The sequence below is a fragment of the Pan troglodytes genome, chromosome 17 (genome assembly GCF_028858775.2).
Source record: "Pan troglodytes isolate AG18354 chromosome 17, NHGRI_mPanTro3-v2.0_pri, whole genome shotgun sequence".
In the NCBI taxonomy this organism is placed as follows: domain Eukaryota; kingdom Metazoa; phylum Chordata; class Mammalia; order Primates; family Hominidae; genus Pan; species Pan troglodytes.
The window spans coordinates 86,978,161-86,993,943 of record NC_072415.2 but is presented as its reverse complement, the minus strand read 5'-3'; the positions used below and the strand labels follow the sequence as shown (position 1 = coordinate 86,993,943).

The window sequence follows — 15,783 nt, the reverse complement described above, 5'->3', positions numbered from 1 at the left end:
ATCTCTTGACAATAAAATGGTGGTTTTATTGCTACAAGGATTCATTATGTTTAGAAAAATACCATTCAAAAAGCTAAGAAAGTTTTCATCTGGTTTTTGCAAGTTTTCAGAGTATTAAATCAGCACAAGTCTAAGTTTGCCAGCTAATAGAAAAAAGATTCAAATAAAGCTACACAATTTCTATTGGATATTTTAAAATTACTTGTTGGACAATGCATGCTAATTAATCAATTTGGTTTAAAAATTTTGTATTTGATAATTTTTTTTAAAGTACAGAAAAGAATATACAGAATGAACTTAACCCACCAAAGCTTAACAGAAACACTAATGTATCTGGATAGACACAGGCTCCAGAAGACCCACCCGGCTCGTGCTGCTCACAAAGCCTCCTGCTCCCATGTCCGCAGGCCAGAGTGGAAGGGCTGAGGGGGGCAGCAGGGAAGCGCTAATGGCAGGGTGTGTGGCTGCAGGCACATCCTGGATGCCAGGCACAGGAGCCACCTGTGCAGTGGGTGGGAGGGAGAGGGCGTGGCAAACGAGGTACTTCTGGCAGCTCAGCCAGCAGAGCCCACGTCCACGTGGCGTGGCAGGGGCCAGGCAGGAGCCAGAGGGGCAGCTGATGGAGTCTGTCCTGAGGCGCTGAGGACCCGCAGGACTTTTGTCCAAAAGCAGCATCCTAAATGAGAAAGTGACCCCACTGGTGTGAAGCCAGGGAGCCTGGGCTGCCAGCTGGTGAGGACAGCAGGCCCAGAAACGGGCCACAGAGCATCCCAGGGTCATCACTGCCACCAAAGCTTCACTCTACAGCCCTTCTTCAAGAACCTGCTTGGAGAACCACCTGCCCGCTCACAAGGCTCCTGGGTGACCCATGTGCGCTACACCAGCAGTCCCCACCCTTTTTGGAACCAGGCAGACTGGTTTCATGGAAGAAAACTTTTCCACGGATTTGAGGTAGGGGATGTTGGGGAGATGGTTTCGGGATGAAACTTTTCCACATCAGATCATCAGGCATTAGCTGGATTCTCATAAGGATCACACAACCTAGATCCCTCACATGTGCAGTTCACAATAGGATTCATGCTCCTTTGAGAATGTAATGCCCCAGTTCATGTGACAGGAGGTGGAGCTCAGGCGGTAATGCTCTCTGGCCCACGCTCACCCCTGCTGTGCAGCCCGGATGCTAACAGACCATGGACAGGTACCAGTCCACAACCTGGGAGTTGGGGACCCCTGTTCTACAAAAAAGGCATGGGACATCCTGGCAAATATTTGCAGACTTTAAAAATACAACCTAGACAATACTGAGAACTACTTACTGAACTTTCACTTTAATTGTAGTGGATAATTCTCAAAGTGATAAAACTTAACATACAGAAAATACACTCTCATAATTACTGAAATAAATGCCTTTCTGGGTTTTTCTCATCAAACTCAATCCCACACTCCAAAAGTTATTCAAAGGCATTTAACTAATTGAAATTTATATTTTAAATAATTTTTACTTCTTTACTATGTCTTTAATTATGATAGTTAAAAGTCTACAATAAGAAACACACCAGGGACCCTGGGAGCTGACTCACACATATAACAGGACAGTCACTGTGTTCCCAAATGCAACGCTAGGGTCACCCACCGTGTTCCCAAACGCAGTGCTAGGGTCGCCCACCGTGTTCCCAAACGCCCAATGCACATTACACCCTTAAGGCTTTACAAGACAACGGGAAGTGTAAGGTCATATTTACAGCCGTCATCATTTAAATAAAAAAACAACATCTTAGCAGCAAATAAAAACGTGGGAAAGACAAATGACTCTGAGTTAGTGTACAGACTCCTGTACTTGGATTTGAAGTGTGTTCCTTGAATGGTAAATAAGGAAAAGTGCTCTCCCATCCAGCCTCCCCCGGCCCACTGCCTGCCCCAGACCTCAGGGGGCTTCACCAGGCCCTGAGATACAGTGACCAAGATGACAGGTAGGAAAGGAGACCTGGCTGGTCCACCATAATCATCATGCTTCTTGCATCTAGGAGAGCACACCCCAGTCATTTACATCTTAGGATGGGTATTTTGTTTGTTTGTTTGTTTTGTTTTTGAGATGGACTCTCACTCTGTTGCCCAGGCTGGAGTGCAGAGGTGCGATCTCAGCTCACAGCAATCTCTACCTCCCGGGTTCAAGTGATTCTCTTGCCTCAGACTCCCAAGTAGCTGGAATCACAGGCACCTACCACCATGCCTGGCTAATTTTTGTATTCTTAGTAGCGACGGAGTTTCCCCATGTTGGCCAGGCTGGTCTCAAACTCCTAACCTCAAGCCCATCTCGGCTTGCCAAAGTGCTGGGATTACAGGTGTGAGCCACCACGCCCAGCCAGTCGGTTACTTTTGTTCCAACTACAATTTTAAAACATGATACGAATTGCTAACATTCAGAAGGTTAATTATGTGACAAGCAGGAGTTGATGGTGCGTAAGAGCAGGTGAAGAAGGTGCGTTAAACTCCATAAGCAGTCATGCGCTCCGCACAGCTCAGGAGGAATGCCTCTGAGTGAGATGCACGCTCTGCTTCCCAGCACCACATGTGGCTGACAGGGGCTGCCCGACAGGTCCCTGGGGGCACGACGTAGGCAGGGCTGCTTGGCTACAGGCAGGTCAGCCAAAGGGGAGCCCCTGTGTCCAGTGAGCAGGAACCCTGGCGTGCGGTGCGCCTGGGTCACCTCAGAAGAGGGTAGTGGCTGTGCAGGGGGCCTCGGTGAGGAGCTCTAGGCAAAGCCTATTTGCCAACAACATGTGAGCATCCCACAACCAAGGGAGACTGACTGAACTCTGCCTTGAAGCGATGCAGAGGAAATGCTGCTATTTCACTAATGAGAGGGACTAGAGCTTAGAAGAGGTCATTTCTTCAGCAAGTGGCTGTAATAGTGTTAGGACCAATCCTGCTCTAGATGCCAAATCTGTTTTTCTTGTACAGTGAGCCTAAAAAGCAGAGACAGGACAATCAAGGAATGTGTTTTGGTGAAAACAACCTCAGCTTTTTTTTGAGAGAGAGGTCTCACTCTGTCGTTCAGGCTGGAGTGCAGTGGTGCAATCATGGCTCACTGCAGCATCGACTTCCCAGGCTCACCCAATCCTCCCACCTCAGCCTCCGGAGTACCTAGTACTACAGGTGTGTACTGCCATGCCTGGCCAAATTTTTTATTTTTTGTAGAGACAAAGTTTTGCCATGTTGCCCTGACTGGTCTCAAACTCCTGGGCTCAAGCAATCCTCCCACCTCAGCCTCCCAAAGTGCTGGGATTACAGGCAGAAGCCACCTGTGTCCAGCCTCAGCTTTCTAATTCTGCTGCATATTTTGCTTCTATTACAGCCAGGAACAGACACATAGAAATCACAATTTACATCAACTAAGAATAGACTTTTTTACAGTCAACTATGAAAATTCTGACACAGCCTTATTATAATTAGTCTTCAACTATCAAAATGCTGGCATAGCTTTGTTATAATTCACCTTCATTATAACTAATCATAATGTATCATTATGATTTTCCTAATTAAAGTCCGAAAGGTTTTTCAGCATCTTAGCTCAAGGAATCATGTAAAAATGTACACCCCTTTGGCACAGCACTTCTACTGGTAGGAATTCATCTAAGAATCTCAGTGACTAAGGGCATGAAAAATTCCATACTACTTATTGAAACCATGAATACAACATAATGCCCTGCAATAAAGCTCGTCTACATGATGTGTACATCATTTTATAAATTTCTGCAGAAATTTATAACTATGTACCTTATACATTCATATAAAGGTGTAGAAGGATATATATATTAAAATGTTAACTGTGGTTCCATTTGGGTGGTGGGATTAAAGCTTTGGGTTTTATGTTTTACCTTATTTTTTATGTTCTTCTACATTATCTGAATTTTTATCCCCTTTTTATATTTACCGTATTACTTTTTTAATCAGAAAAAAAATGCTTCGATTTTGGGGAAAAAAAATGCTCAGACTATTTATTTAAGAAAGAGTCAATGAATAATGTTTTCAAAGATCACTTTTTGAAAGGACCTTCGCATCCCTCTCTGAGGAGCACTTGCCTGAGAGGTGATGTTGAGTGTGACAGTGTCCAGGCCTCCAGATAGCATACCCTGAGTATCGGCCAGCGTCAGCGTGACACTAGCATCACCTCCCACGCCCGACGAGGACATGACCAGGTTCTGAGTCGAGATGGCTGATGGAGACATCGGTGTTGTTGAAGGAAGGCTTCCGCTTGTAGTGTTAAGTTCTACAAAAGAGGCAAAGTAAGTAGATCAATGGGAAGGCCAGACAAGTCCAGGTGTAAGGGCACAGGGAGAGCGATGCTCCCACCTGCAGGAAGCAGCATTCATGCTGCCCGAGGTCTCCAAGCTGCACCAAAGAAATCACAGGGTCTTCAATTCTAATTTTAGGATAAGGCTTTTCTTAGTTTTTAAACATCTTTACATATGAATATACTGTGCTTCTTAAGTATAACACACACAGAGAAAAACCAGTAAACAAAGAGTGAAAATGTGACCCCACAGTCTCAGTCACAGCTACTACTGTAGAATGAAAACTCTGACAAGAATTTCCAGTGCATTGTCCCCATCCACAACCAAAGAGACCAGCTGAAGAAAGGAAGCAAGTGTGATCCACTGAGGAATAGCTACTTCCAGAGCTTACCCATCCACAACTGAAGAGACCAGCTGAAGAAAGGAAGCAAGTGTGATCCACTGAGGAATAACTAGCTCCAGAGCTTACGGGATAAATCTGACCATCTCTGCTCATTTTCTCACTTTCATCACCCTGACTGATTCTTATTCTAAAAGACAGGAGGTCAAAATAAATCTCATAAATCCTTTAAATATTCATTTATCCTGCATGACATCTTAATTTTCTTCAGAAAAGACAACAAAACTGAAATATCTCCCCTTGCAGCCGATACTAAGAGAAACGAAAGTATCTGGTGAAGAAAGGGCTTTTCTTTTACAAAACAGACACTCATGCACCTTGCTGGCAGATGAGACGGGTTCAGCATGGGATTATCAAAGTCCTGTAGTGGGCACCAGTGAACACAACGTTGAAAGTATAAACACACGGGCACACACACGCATGCTCACTTTATCCCACAGTCGAGCCATCCATTCATCTGAAACATGTATTCCTCATCCACTTGTGCCAGCCACTGTGCCAGGTGCTAAGGATGCCAAGATGACGACCAAAGAAAAGTTCAAAAAGCTATTTTCTAACCAGGTTTCAAAACAAAAGAAACACGCGCCTGTCAGCACTTTGCTGTGACTTGGGTCACATCAGTCCAGCGCTCTCCTAGGAGTCAGGGGCCAACAGGAAAACTAGGTTACTTACTTGTCGCTGGAGTTCTCCAAATACAATGCCTCCACAGATCCACACTCCTGGGGTCCCACACTGTGCTGCACAGACCTGGAACCTTCAAAAGCAGTAGAACCATTAGCAGGCTGGGAGGCTCGAGCGCTGAAGCAGCCGCCGGGGCTCCACAGATAGCTAGGTCAGACCCTCCCGCCTGCTCCAGCATCCGCACAGAGTGCTGGTGGGAGCCCGAGGAGTGTGGCCTTGTGGAGGACGTCTGCACGCGCTGAGCGTTCCAGTGAGCAGCACAGCAGCTGACCTAATAGCTGTCCTCCTAGAATTCCCTCCACACACCCTTACCGCACACTAGCCTGCGGGTACGTTTTTAACATGAGTGGCCAAAACCATAGAGACTGGGGCGGGGGGGCAGGTGGCAGCTGCCAATGAGCTTGCACAGAGGGAAGACGGGGAAGAGATGCATGTGCCTGTGAATCTCGCCCAGGATCACACTTAGAGCCAAGGCGAAGCCAGCGCACAGCAAAAATTCAAACCTCACCCCAACTGCTGAAATAAAGGAACCAAAGATCTTCTCCCCACTCCCACCAGTCAACTAATCCTGACTTTCTAGTGATTATTAAGGTATCAGAGGTTCCGGGACTGTGCAGCATGAAAAATGTAAAAAGACAGAGAAGCCTTGTGTTTGATTAAAGTGAAACCTGACACAAAGTTCAATGAAAATAATAAACAACTTCAGACAGGGCCAAATTTCGTATTTCAACTCAAACAGTGAACCTTTAATAATGTCCTAATTCAATGGATTTTCCACAAAGAGGATGATACCGGTTCCAGTAGAACTGTCCTCAATATGATTGAAAAGAACACATGACTAGAGCAGAAAAAAGCTGAAATTTTCTTAAGCATGCAGTTAAATTACAAGCTACAAATAGCTCTTAACTATCTATTTGTTAAAAGCTACAATTTTATATTCAAATTAAATACTCTTAGCATGAAAATGAAGATCCCATGCTGAAGTGAAGATTGTAGACTCTTACTTTTATTCTTCACTTATTTTTCTGAAACCACTGTTCCTCCAGCATGTATAGAGCAATACAAGTCTGACTTTATGATTCCGACTCAAAAATAAGTTAAAAAGATTAATAAACTGTACGCTCATCAAACCCAACATTGTCTTAAATCTCTTGGGATATCACCTCATAGCTTCTAAGAAAACACAATTTTGTAAGGTTCTAAAAATAGTTTAAAAGATATGATATCAGTTTTTTCTTGCGATTAACTGAAATGTGGGAAGACAGGAGGTGGGGGCGGCAGAACAGGAGAGAAGCATCGGGGTAGCCCCTCGTTCCCAAGCATCCAGGTCACTCAAAGGGACAACTCGTGAGGATGAGAGCGTCCTCTTCAGTTTTAATATACACCGGGGAATGGGAAATGTTAAATTGTTGAACTATTTAAAAATAAAATAAGTGATTATACTTAAATCTAGAAGAAACTAAGGCAAGAATAACCTTACAAATAAATAGAAAACAAATACTGGTCTTTGCTTCTTTCATCGAAAGCAGAACTCAATTTATTCATCAAAATTATCTTAAATTTAAAAGTGGATGAAGGTAAGAACAAAAAGATAATACTCATTTGAGATGAATTCCTTAAAAAGTTGTGCTAAATTTCTCAAGCCTCTATCAAGACTACGATCTGCTTCTGAGACAGTACTTACATTCTATGGGATCACTTTTTAAGGAAAACTCTTTGTGTCAGATTTGGGAATGGATGTTGTTGGGATGAAACTCTGAAATAGTCTTCAACTCCTGCATCACGAATCTCAACAAAAGCATGTGCTTTTGTCCGGCATGTGAAATTCTGACTAATTGTCTCGCCTGGATTCATCGCAAATCCCTAAGTGGTGATACACTTCTTTCAATGCCTTCGATTAAGATGAAACAGCCAGAGTTAACCTAGAAGCTGATGGGTCTTCACCAAACCTTGCTTGCATAGAGAATCAAAAAATAATAATAGCCACATACCTATTCATTATGCTCAACATAAGTTTTGTATGGGCATTAGAGGTTTTTGAGTGTTTACCTTAGAAGAGTCAGGTTTAATTTCAAAATAATGTCATTTTAATTTCAATTATTAGTGGTGTGGCCTCAAGCTAGATCTGAAACTGACTTTGACTCTAGATAAATATTGCTCACTAAGAGGCAATCTCCTAACTACCACTATACAGTTGAGATCCACTACATAATTATAACTAGGACAAATGGGATGTGCAAGCCACTCTAAAAACATCTGCTTAATATCAAGGATTGAGTGGGTCAATATATGAACAATTGCTTCCTATACCCAGGATTATTCAAAGATGCCAAAGGTATTCAAGAACATAAGACAACTTACTTGATCACATAAAACTAAGCCTGTATTTAAGAATAGCCAATATTATATTAATACACAAATATTCTTTAATTACGCATTCGTCTTTTATTTTATAATGTCACCCAATCCCTTGAAAAGCTTTTTTTTTTTTAATTTAACAAGTGGGATATAAGCTAAAGTAGCCTAAGAGAGAGAGAGAGTGAGAGAGAGAGACTGATTTTCTCAGCTGACTCTTTTTTTTTTCTTCTTGAGACGGAGTTTTGCTCTTGTCACCCAGGCTGGAGTGGCGCAATCTCGGCTCACTGCAACCTCCACCTCCCAGGTTCAGGCGATTCTCCTGCCTCAGCCTCCCAAGTAGCTGGGATTACAGGCACCCACCACCACGCCCAGCTAATTTGTTGTATTTTTAATGGAGACGGGGTTTCACCATGATGGCCAGGCTGGTCTCAAACTCCTGACCTCAGGTGATCCGCCCGCCTCGGCCTCCCAAAGTGCTGGGATTACAGGCGTGAGCCACCATGCCCGGCCTCGGCTGGCTCTTTAAAAAAAAGGTCTAAAAGAATAATAATTTTAAAAATGCAAATCAGCAAAGGGCGTATGTTGCTGTTTGTACAGAAATGTCAGCTGCATAACGTGGGAGCCTTGCACCCACTGACTGAGGACAGCTCGCCTGCCCTGAGAGGACACTCACCTGAGTGTGAGATGCTGGTGTGACACTTCCAACATGCATCTGTGGAGGTGAATTTATAGGTACAGCACTTACTACCGAACTAGCCAGATCACAGGAGTTTAAAGAAACGCAGGCAGCTAGAGCAGAGCCCTGGAGTGCGTGCGCCCTCATTCCATCCAACTTCTCCCTTCGGTCAGAACGTCCCCAGTTTCGAATCAAGCAATCTGCTGCGCCTACAAACATCCAGGATCACCAAGAGGCACAAACACCACTCCACTCAAACTGAAACCTCTACAACCCGACTTGTCTCTCCATCAGTGTGCCAGGGGCTCACTAAGGATGTTCAGCAGAGTTTCCAGGAAGACATGAGGCTGCACTGCTGACGGCCAGTTTCCTGCTCAGTGAGGCCGGCCAGCAGGGCATGAATCCAGACATCTCACCCAGAGCCCTGCACCACGAGCGACTACCACTCGCTTCGGCCCACACACAAGCAGCACGTCTTCACATTGCAACATGAACCATGCAGCGGGGGAAAGATGATGAACTCACAGCCTAAGATTAGAATTCTAGAGATGAGAAGAACACACTGCCTGATCCTTTAAAAACCACAAACTATGAGTTTTAGAAAACGTTTGGAGAAAAACATTTGCTATGTTAACTTCAACAATACATCATATATTTTGGACCTTCCACCCATTAAAATATCCACACCTCCTTGCTTCAGCTAAAGGCCACCACGGGCCATGCAAAGCTGAGTGGCTGGCGTTGGGAGAAAAGCCACCACAACTCCCAAGCCCCTCTCTCAGCTCAGCCAGGATGTCCTCAAAGAAGCCACAGAGCCACCCCCTGTGACATGTGCTCTCTGTGCCATCACCTCTCCTTTATATATGGTTACAGCTGTAATTTTATAGTCACTTGTGGATTCTTCAAAAAATGTCTGCACTCCATTTGTTCTGAGATCCAGAATGCAGGACCAGCTCTGACCTGCCCAGAGTCACAGTCCCAGATTTTGCGCAATTCTTACCACACAGCAGACACTATAATCTTTCATGGAATAAATGAACTACGGGACAAGAGGTCATTTCAATTAAGAATTAAGCATGAAAAGAGGTCTAGCTTTTGGGTACAAACATATCTGAAGTTTAGGTTTTTTTTCCTCACAAAGTGATATACATAGTTGGAAAATAACAAGGCTAAGAAGTGAATGCAATCTCTACAAGGTGAAGAGAACGAGATAGGTATGTTATCCTAAACTGTTAATGGTTACTTATGAAACTGTCATTTATCTTACATGAGCTCATTTATTACATTGGTGCAAAAGTAATTGCAGTTTTTGCCAATATTAATATGTTTATTTTTCATAAAATTCTATGCTTTAAAATCTTAGAAAGCTGCCTCCTTTCCATTTTTCTATTCTATTTTCAGCTGGTGTCAGAAAATTCTCACTGGAGGGCAGAAGTAATGAGCTAAGTAAGAGTCTTCCAGCGCTGGGTTAGAAAGGGACAGCTTTGTACATGGAGTTATTAACATGCTAACTTGTATAAATATACGATGCTTTGTACAGTTGAATAAAATTATTTACTTTCATGACTTAAAAAGTAACATCATTGATTGGTTGGTAACATCAGAGAGAATTTTGTATCCTAGAATTAGACATAAGCCAGTAATCCTTACAGAATGATAATCCATGTGACAAAGCATGACGCTGACACACCTGTCATGCTAAGGACAGTTTAACTCCTCATTGACTGTGGGCAGAGCTCTTTAGCTCCGACCTCTTGTAATGTCTTTCTTGGCTAACTCGTGTGCTGTGTGCCTGAAAAGCTCAATGCTGTGCTCTGGGAGAGAAGCTGATCATTGCTTATTGTTAGGGTGGCACCTGTAGATTGATTATTGATTTCAGGCGCTAACAGTCTTATGCTCCCATTTATTAATAGTTCACTATTTCCATTAGAATTGTGTTGAATAAGTTCTTGACCTAAATGGAAATTAATATTGTGGTATCTGAAAACAACATTCTAAGATGCGTATTGGCAAGTGTGTTAAACATATAATTCTATCCGCAAAGCTTTCATTGTCATTTCAGTACAATTTATGGAAAAATGAAAATGAGACCACAAAATGCATTTCCCTAAATGACAGTATTTGTTCACACTTTTTAAGCTGTGAAGTATTTTAAAAATACTTCTTATGAGTTCTACTTTAACTCAGTATTTAGGCCCTAAAAATCACACACTTTGTGGAATGAAACTGTCAATGAATTGAAAATATTTCCAAATATAGTGCACTGCCAGGTATAGCAAAAGCATGTTAAAAGGATCTGAGGGGCATCACCAGGCGATAACAGAACCTCCCCTCCCTGCCCTCCACTGGGCAGGCTTGCCGAGCCCACGATGCTGCGGTTTCCCGTGTGCTGTGTTCCTATCCTGTGTGTTCTGAATGCTCTCAAGTACACACTAACATGCCTGCAATACATACCTACTAAAACACATTTGCTTGATTCAAAACTCGTTTATGCCAGCTTCATCAGCTACTGTAATGATATAATGAAATCAAATAGTATGGCAACTAGAAATGAATATGAGAATAAAAAATCTGTTGGACATCCAATGGAAACCAAATTGAATGCCTTGGAAAAACTTGGTAAAGACAAGATACTTTAAACATTCTGCTGTCAAAATAGGTGTAGGCAAGACAACTACACAAAATCAGAGAGAAAAAGATTCAAAAGACAAAAGTATGCTGCACTATGATTGCTTTATAGTGACCTACATTCTCATGCAACGCTAAAGAAAGAGAAACAGGAGATGAAACTGCATGATGAACATGAGTACAGGCAAAAATTTTAAAAAGTAGAAAATGTATTATCACCTGAGCAGACCCATATTCAAAAGATCCGTGGATGAATCTCCAAAGTATGCAGGTGTCACTTGTTTGGTTCCCAATTTTATATACCTTTTTATTAATAACTGGGCTGAAAACATCAGGTAAAAGGACTTTCATTGTATCTGGACAGGGTAATTCCGGGAGGCAAAGGACTGTCTTTGCCTTTCACTCAACGTGTAACCTTTTTCTGAATGCTAGGACTCATGAACTGCCTAAAATCTGCAAAACTTAGCTGAAGTGATTTGTGCATTCTCTAGCACTTGCATGCATTTATAATCCTATGTGTTAATGGAAAAAAGAACACACTATGAAATCTTTGAAAATTTCTATGGAATATCTAGATGCTTTTAACAGGTTACCATAAATTAAATGCTTTTTGCAGCCCTTTCAAAATGGGATAAGGAACTGTATAGCCAATTCTCATTATCCATCATAATAAGTGAGAAAAAACAATCTTAAGCCCAAAGTTGAAACCAAACTTATTTCATTAACTCATTTAAGGTTTTCTCCTAGAACAGCTGAAGCCAAATTCTTAAAATATTAGTTATATTCATCTACACTTTCAAATATACTAACAAAATAACCAAATGGCCAATAATAACACACAGGAAGAACAGAGGCACAATCCACAAACTGAAGAATACATTTTCTTAACTCTGAGCAAGAACCATGCACTATGTAGTTTTGATAGGACCTAGCACAATACTTCTTATATTAAGTGTACTCGAGAAAGTTAATTGGATCAACCAAATAGCTTTCCTAAAATATTATAACTCTTCTGTATTTCCAACATTAAAATTCAGATATAAATATAATTTTAAAAGGAGGAAGGTTACTGAATTATATAAAATTCAATGTTAATTTTTGCTGTCCAACAGCATCTAAAAACCACTGCATCTCATTTAAAAGCAAAGCTGTACCTAAAAACAGTTCCTCAAATTTCTCACTAATATATTAAAAGAAATAAAGACACCTTCCTGAAAAAGAAAGCTTCTGGTTTTCTTATGAATACCTTTTCTTTCAGTTCTGAAATTAATTTCTGCAGAAATATCTCTGAAACAGCAGAAATCCTGCCCTTCATGGTTGAGTCCATCTAGAATGCTGTCCTTCTCCACAGGTGTGTTTCAGGGAAGTGGGGCTGCTTCCCTCTGTCACGTCAGATCTCCACGGAGCGTGTTTTGATTCCTAGCAAAATGTCTTTGTTAACATCATCATCAGGTTACAAGTCTTAAATGAACTAATATTGAATGAGTTAATATCTGTGGAAGTTACTAGAATAGTATCAAGCACATAGTAAGGCCTCTAAAAATTGCTGAATTAACAAATGACTCTTAGTAATACAAAGAGTTTATAGTTAAGAGTCTCGTGAGCATCCGAACACACTATGGGAATTAATGATACGTAAGGACCAAGGGAGGCACACAAGGAGAAAAGTCAGAATGCGAGCAGCATAGCCCTAAGACAGCGAATGAGTCAGCCTGGTGACTGGCGGAGAGAATTAGATTGCCAATTTTAGGTGGGCTTTACTGCCAAAGGGTATTTCCTACCCGTTTATCTACTTTTCAATGTTCTCCCATGTTTCAATTTTCCTATATAATCCTAGTAGAATTCTGAAGACATACAGTAAAGAGAGTGCCATGGGGATCTAAAATGCCCTAATGTAAACAGTTTATACCAGTTTCATGGAGCATGAGTGAGAACCACAAAGCTATGCTTTCTGCTGTTTGCTAAACAAAAATAACTTATTCTCTAAAAATGAGTCAATGAATGAAAGAATTAAATAACTGACTGTACTCAAACTGGAAGTGACATGAGAAACTATAATTTTTCATTTCTGGTGCCAGATCTGAATTAGAATACATTATTTTCACTAAACTTCAACTTCTCCCATAAATTATAAATACATATTGAGCACGGGCTTTATGCACAGCAGAGTATTGTAGGAAAAGAGATAGTAAGATATACAGTACTTAAATTGCAGGGTGAAAAGATGTTTAAAATTATAACTTACTAACCGGAGATAGTCAGAGTAATTTCCTGTGGAGACCCCGAGGAAGACGTGGCAGTGGGCCCAGCTGCCTGTGCCAGGACCTGGCTCAGGCTGGAGTTGTTAATGGTCAGGGTGATCTCGTGGGGACCGCCGGAGGGGGACACTAGACCTTGCGAAGTCATCACTTGAGTGAGGTCTTGGGTCCCTGATTGTCATTACAAAGCAAAACAAAGTTGAGATTCAAAAAAACCAATTTCCCCTATTTTTATATTAAAAATATTTTAATTAAACTGTTATTAAATATTTCAATAAGACAAAGATTTAAAACAAAGCATCAGTCATCTCTAATTCCTTCGTCTAAGAAGAAAGCCTTGTGAGGAAATGAAGCCAGGACGAAAAGAGTAATTAAATGAAGGTAGTAATAATCTAAGAGCATATATTAAATACATATCATTAATTGTAAGAAAAGCTTATTTTATTCTCAGGACATTTGATTTATTCTCTTCTACAAAGAGAAGAAAATGACATCATAACATCCTAAAATCAAATATGTAATCACAAGCAAGAAACTGAAACTCCAGCTGTCAAAATAAGCAAAAGTGAGTGGCTCTTACCACTGCTGTTAGTGGTCAGCACTGAATCCTGCTCAGACAGCGGGCCTATGGTCAGGTTCGCAGAGGTCACTGTGGGCTGTAAGGACAGGCCTGAGATGGGCTGGATGACAACACTGGCAGGGACCGTGCTGTCCGACGTCTGGAGAGAGCTGTTCTGTGGGGCCAGGCCAGGCTCCCCTGTGAGCTGCTGAGCCAATAGGTTGCCCTGCTGTAGCGTCTGCTGCAGAATGCTTGGATCAATCTGAAAAGCAGCACAGGTACTTGTAATGAAAACTTCATGCTTCTCTGTGATGCCAAGAGAATTACAGCACAGGAAACCATGGAAGGTGTCATACCTGCAACGTAATGTTATTAATGCTGGCAGCATCGATTCCAGAAATCTGTACATTTGGTCCAACCAAGTTAGCAGCCAACTGTAACTGGATGCCTTCTAGGGTAGCCAGGCTCCCATCTGTCAGAGACACGGTCAGATCACCCCCAGCTGGCCAGAGAAAGAGAAAGGGAATGACCGAATATTATGAATGCTTCTTAAAACTAAAGTAATTCATTTTTTACATAGGGATTTTTAAATACATAAGTTGTACACATTATGTCAATACAATGTTGTTGTGGAATACAAACACCTACTTTATACCATATACACATATATGCTGTCTAATCACCCTTTATACCATATACACACACTGTCTAATCACCCTTTATTTATACCATACACACACATACTGTCTAATCACCCTTTATACCATACACACACACTGTCTAATCACACACACTGTCTAATTTTTTTTTTTTTTTTTTTGAGACAGAGTCTCGCTCAGTCGCCCAGACTAGAGTGCAGTGGTGCCATCTCAGCTCACTGCAAGCTCCGCCTCCCAGGTTCACGCCATTCTCCTCCCTCAGCCTCCTGAGTAGCTGGGACTACAGGCGCCCGCCACCACACCTGGGTAATTTTTTTTTGTATTTTTAGTAGAGACGGGGTTTCACCATGTTAGCCAGGATGATCTCGATCTCCTGACCTCGTGATCCGTCGATCTCGGCCTCCCAAAGTGCTGGGATTACAGGCATGAGCCACCACACCTGGCCCTAATCACCCTTTATACCATACACACACACACTGTCTAATCACCCTTTATACCATACACACAGTCTAATCACTCTTTATACCATATACACATGCACTGTCTAATCACCCTTTATACCATATATACACACACTGTCTAATCACACACATTGTGTAATCACCCTTTATACCATATATACACACACTGTCTAATCACACACACAGTCTAATCACCATTTATACCATATATACACACACTGTCTAATCACACACACTGTCTAATCACCCTTTATACCATATATACACACACTGTCTAATCACCCTTTATACCATATACACACACTGTCTAATCACTCCAGAAACCTACTTTACACCATATACACACAGTCTAATTACCCCAGAAACCTACTTTCTACCATATATGCACATACACTGTCTAATCACCCATTATACCATATATATACACAATGTCTAATCACCCCAGAAACCTACTTTATACCATATACACATACATTGTCTAATCACCCCAGAAACCTACTTTATACCATACACAAATACACTGTCTAATCACCCCAGAACAACTCTGTAAAACAGATACTCCTTTATGCCATACGCATACACTGTCTAATCACCCGAGAAATCTCCTTTATACCATATACACATACACTGTCTCATCACCTCAGAAACCTACTTTATACTATATCCACATACAGTCTAATCACCGCAGAGCAACTCTGTGAAACAGATACACTTTACACCATACACACACACTGTCTAATCACCCCAGAACTCTGTGAAATAGATACTCATATTGCCCACTTTAAACGTATCAGAAAAGTAGCTCAAA

The 15,783-nt window shown here is 41.7% G+C and overlaps 1 protein-coding gene across 5 annotated transcripts in view; it reads right to left on the bottom strand.

Annotated features, from left to right (window-relative positions):
* The window catches only part of ZNF236 (zinc finger protein 236), a 148,347-nt gene that overhangs the window by 29,359 nt on the left and 103,205 nt on the right, over positions 1-15,783 (bottom strand). For 3 of the 5 annotated variants that reach the window (XM_016933929.4, XM_016933931.4, XM_016933930.4), the window contains exons 23-26: positions 14,212-14,357; positions 13,877-14,117; positions 13,288-13,467; positions 4,083-4,270 (exon numbers count right to left, since the gene is read on the bottom strand). In XM_016933929.4, the coding sequence (XP_016789418.1) occupies positions 4,083-4,270; positions 13,288-13,467; positions 13,877-14,117; positions 14,212-14,357 (755 nt within the window). Of the gene's footprint in view, positions 1-4,082; positions 4,271-5,367; positions 5,450-12,284; positions 12,458-13,287; positions 13,468-13,876; positions 14,118-14,211; positions 14,358-15,783 lie in introns of those variants that run through there. The other 2 variants (XR_010152003.1, XM_054671790.2) reach the window with 2 other exon arrangements.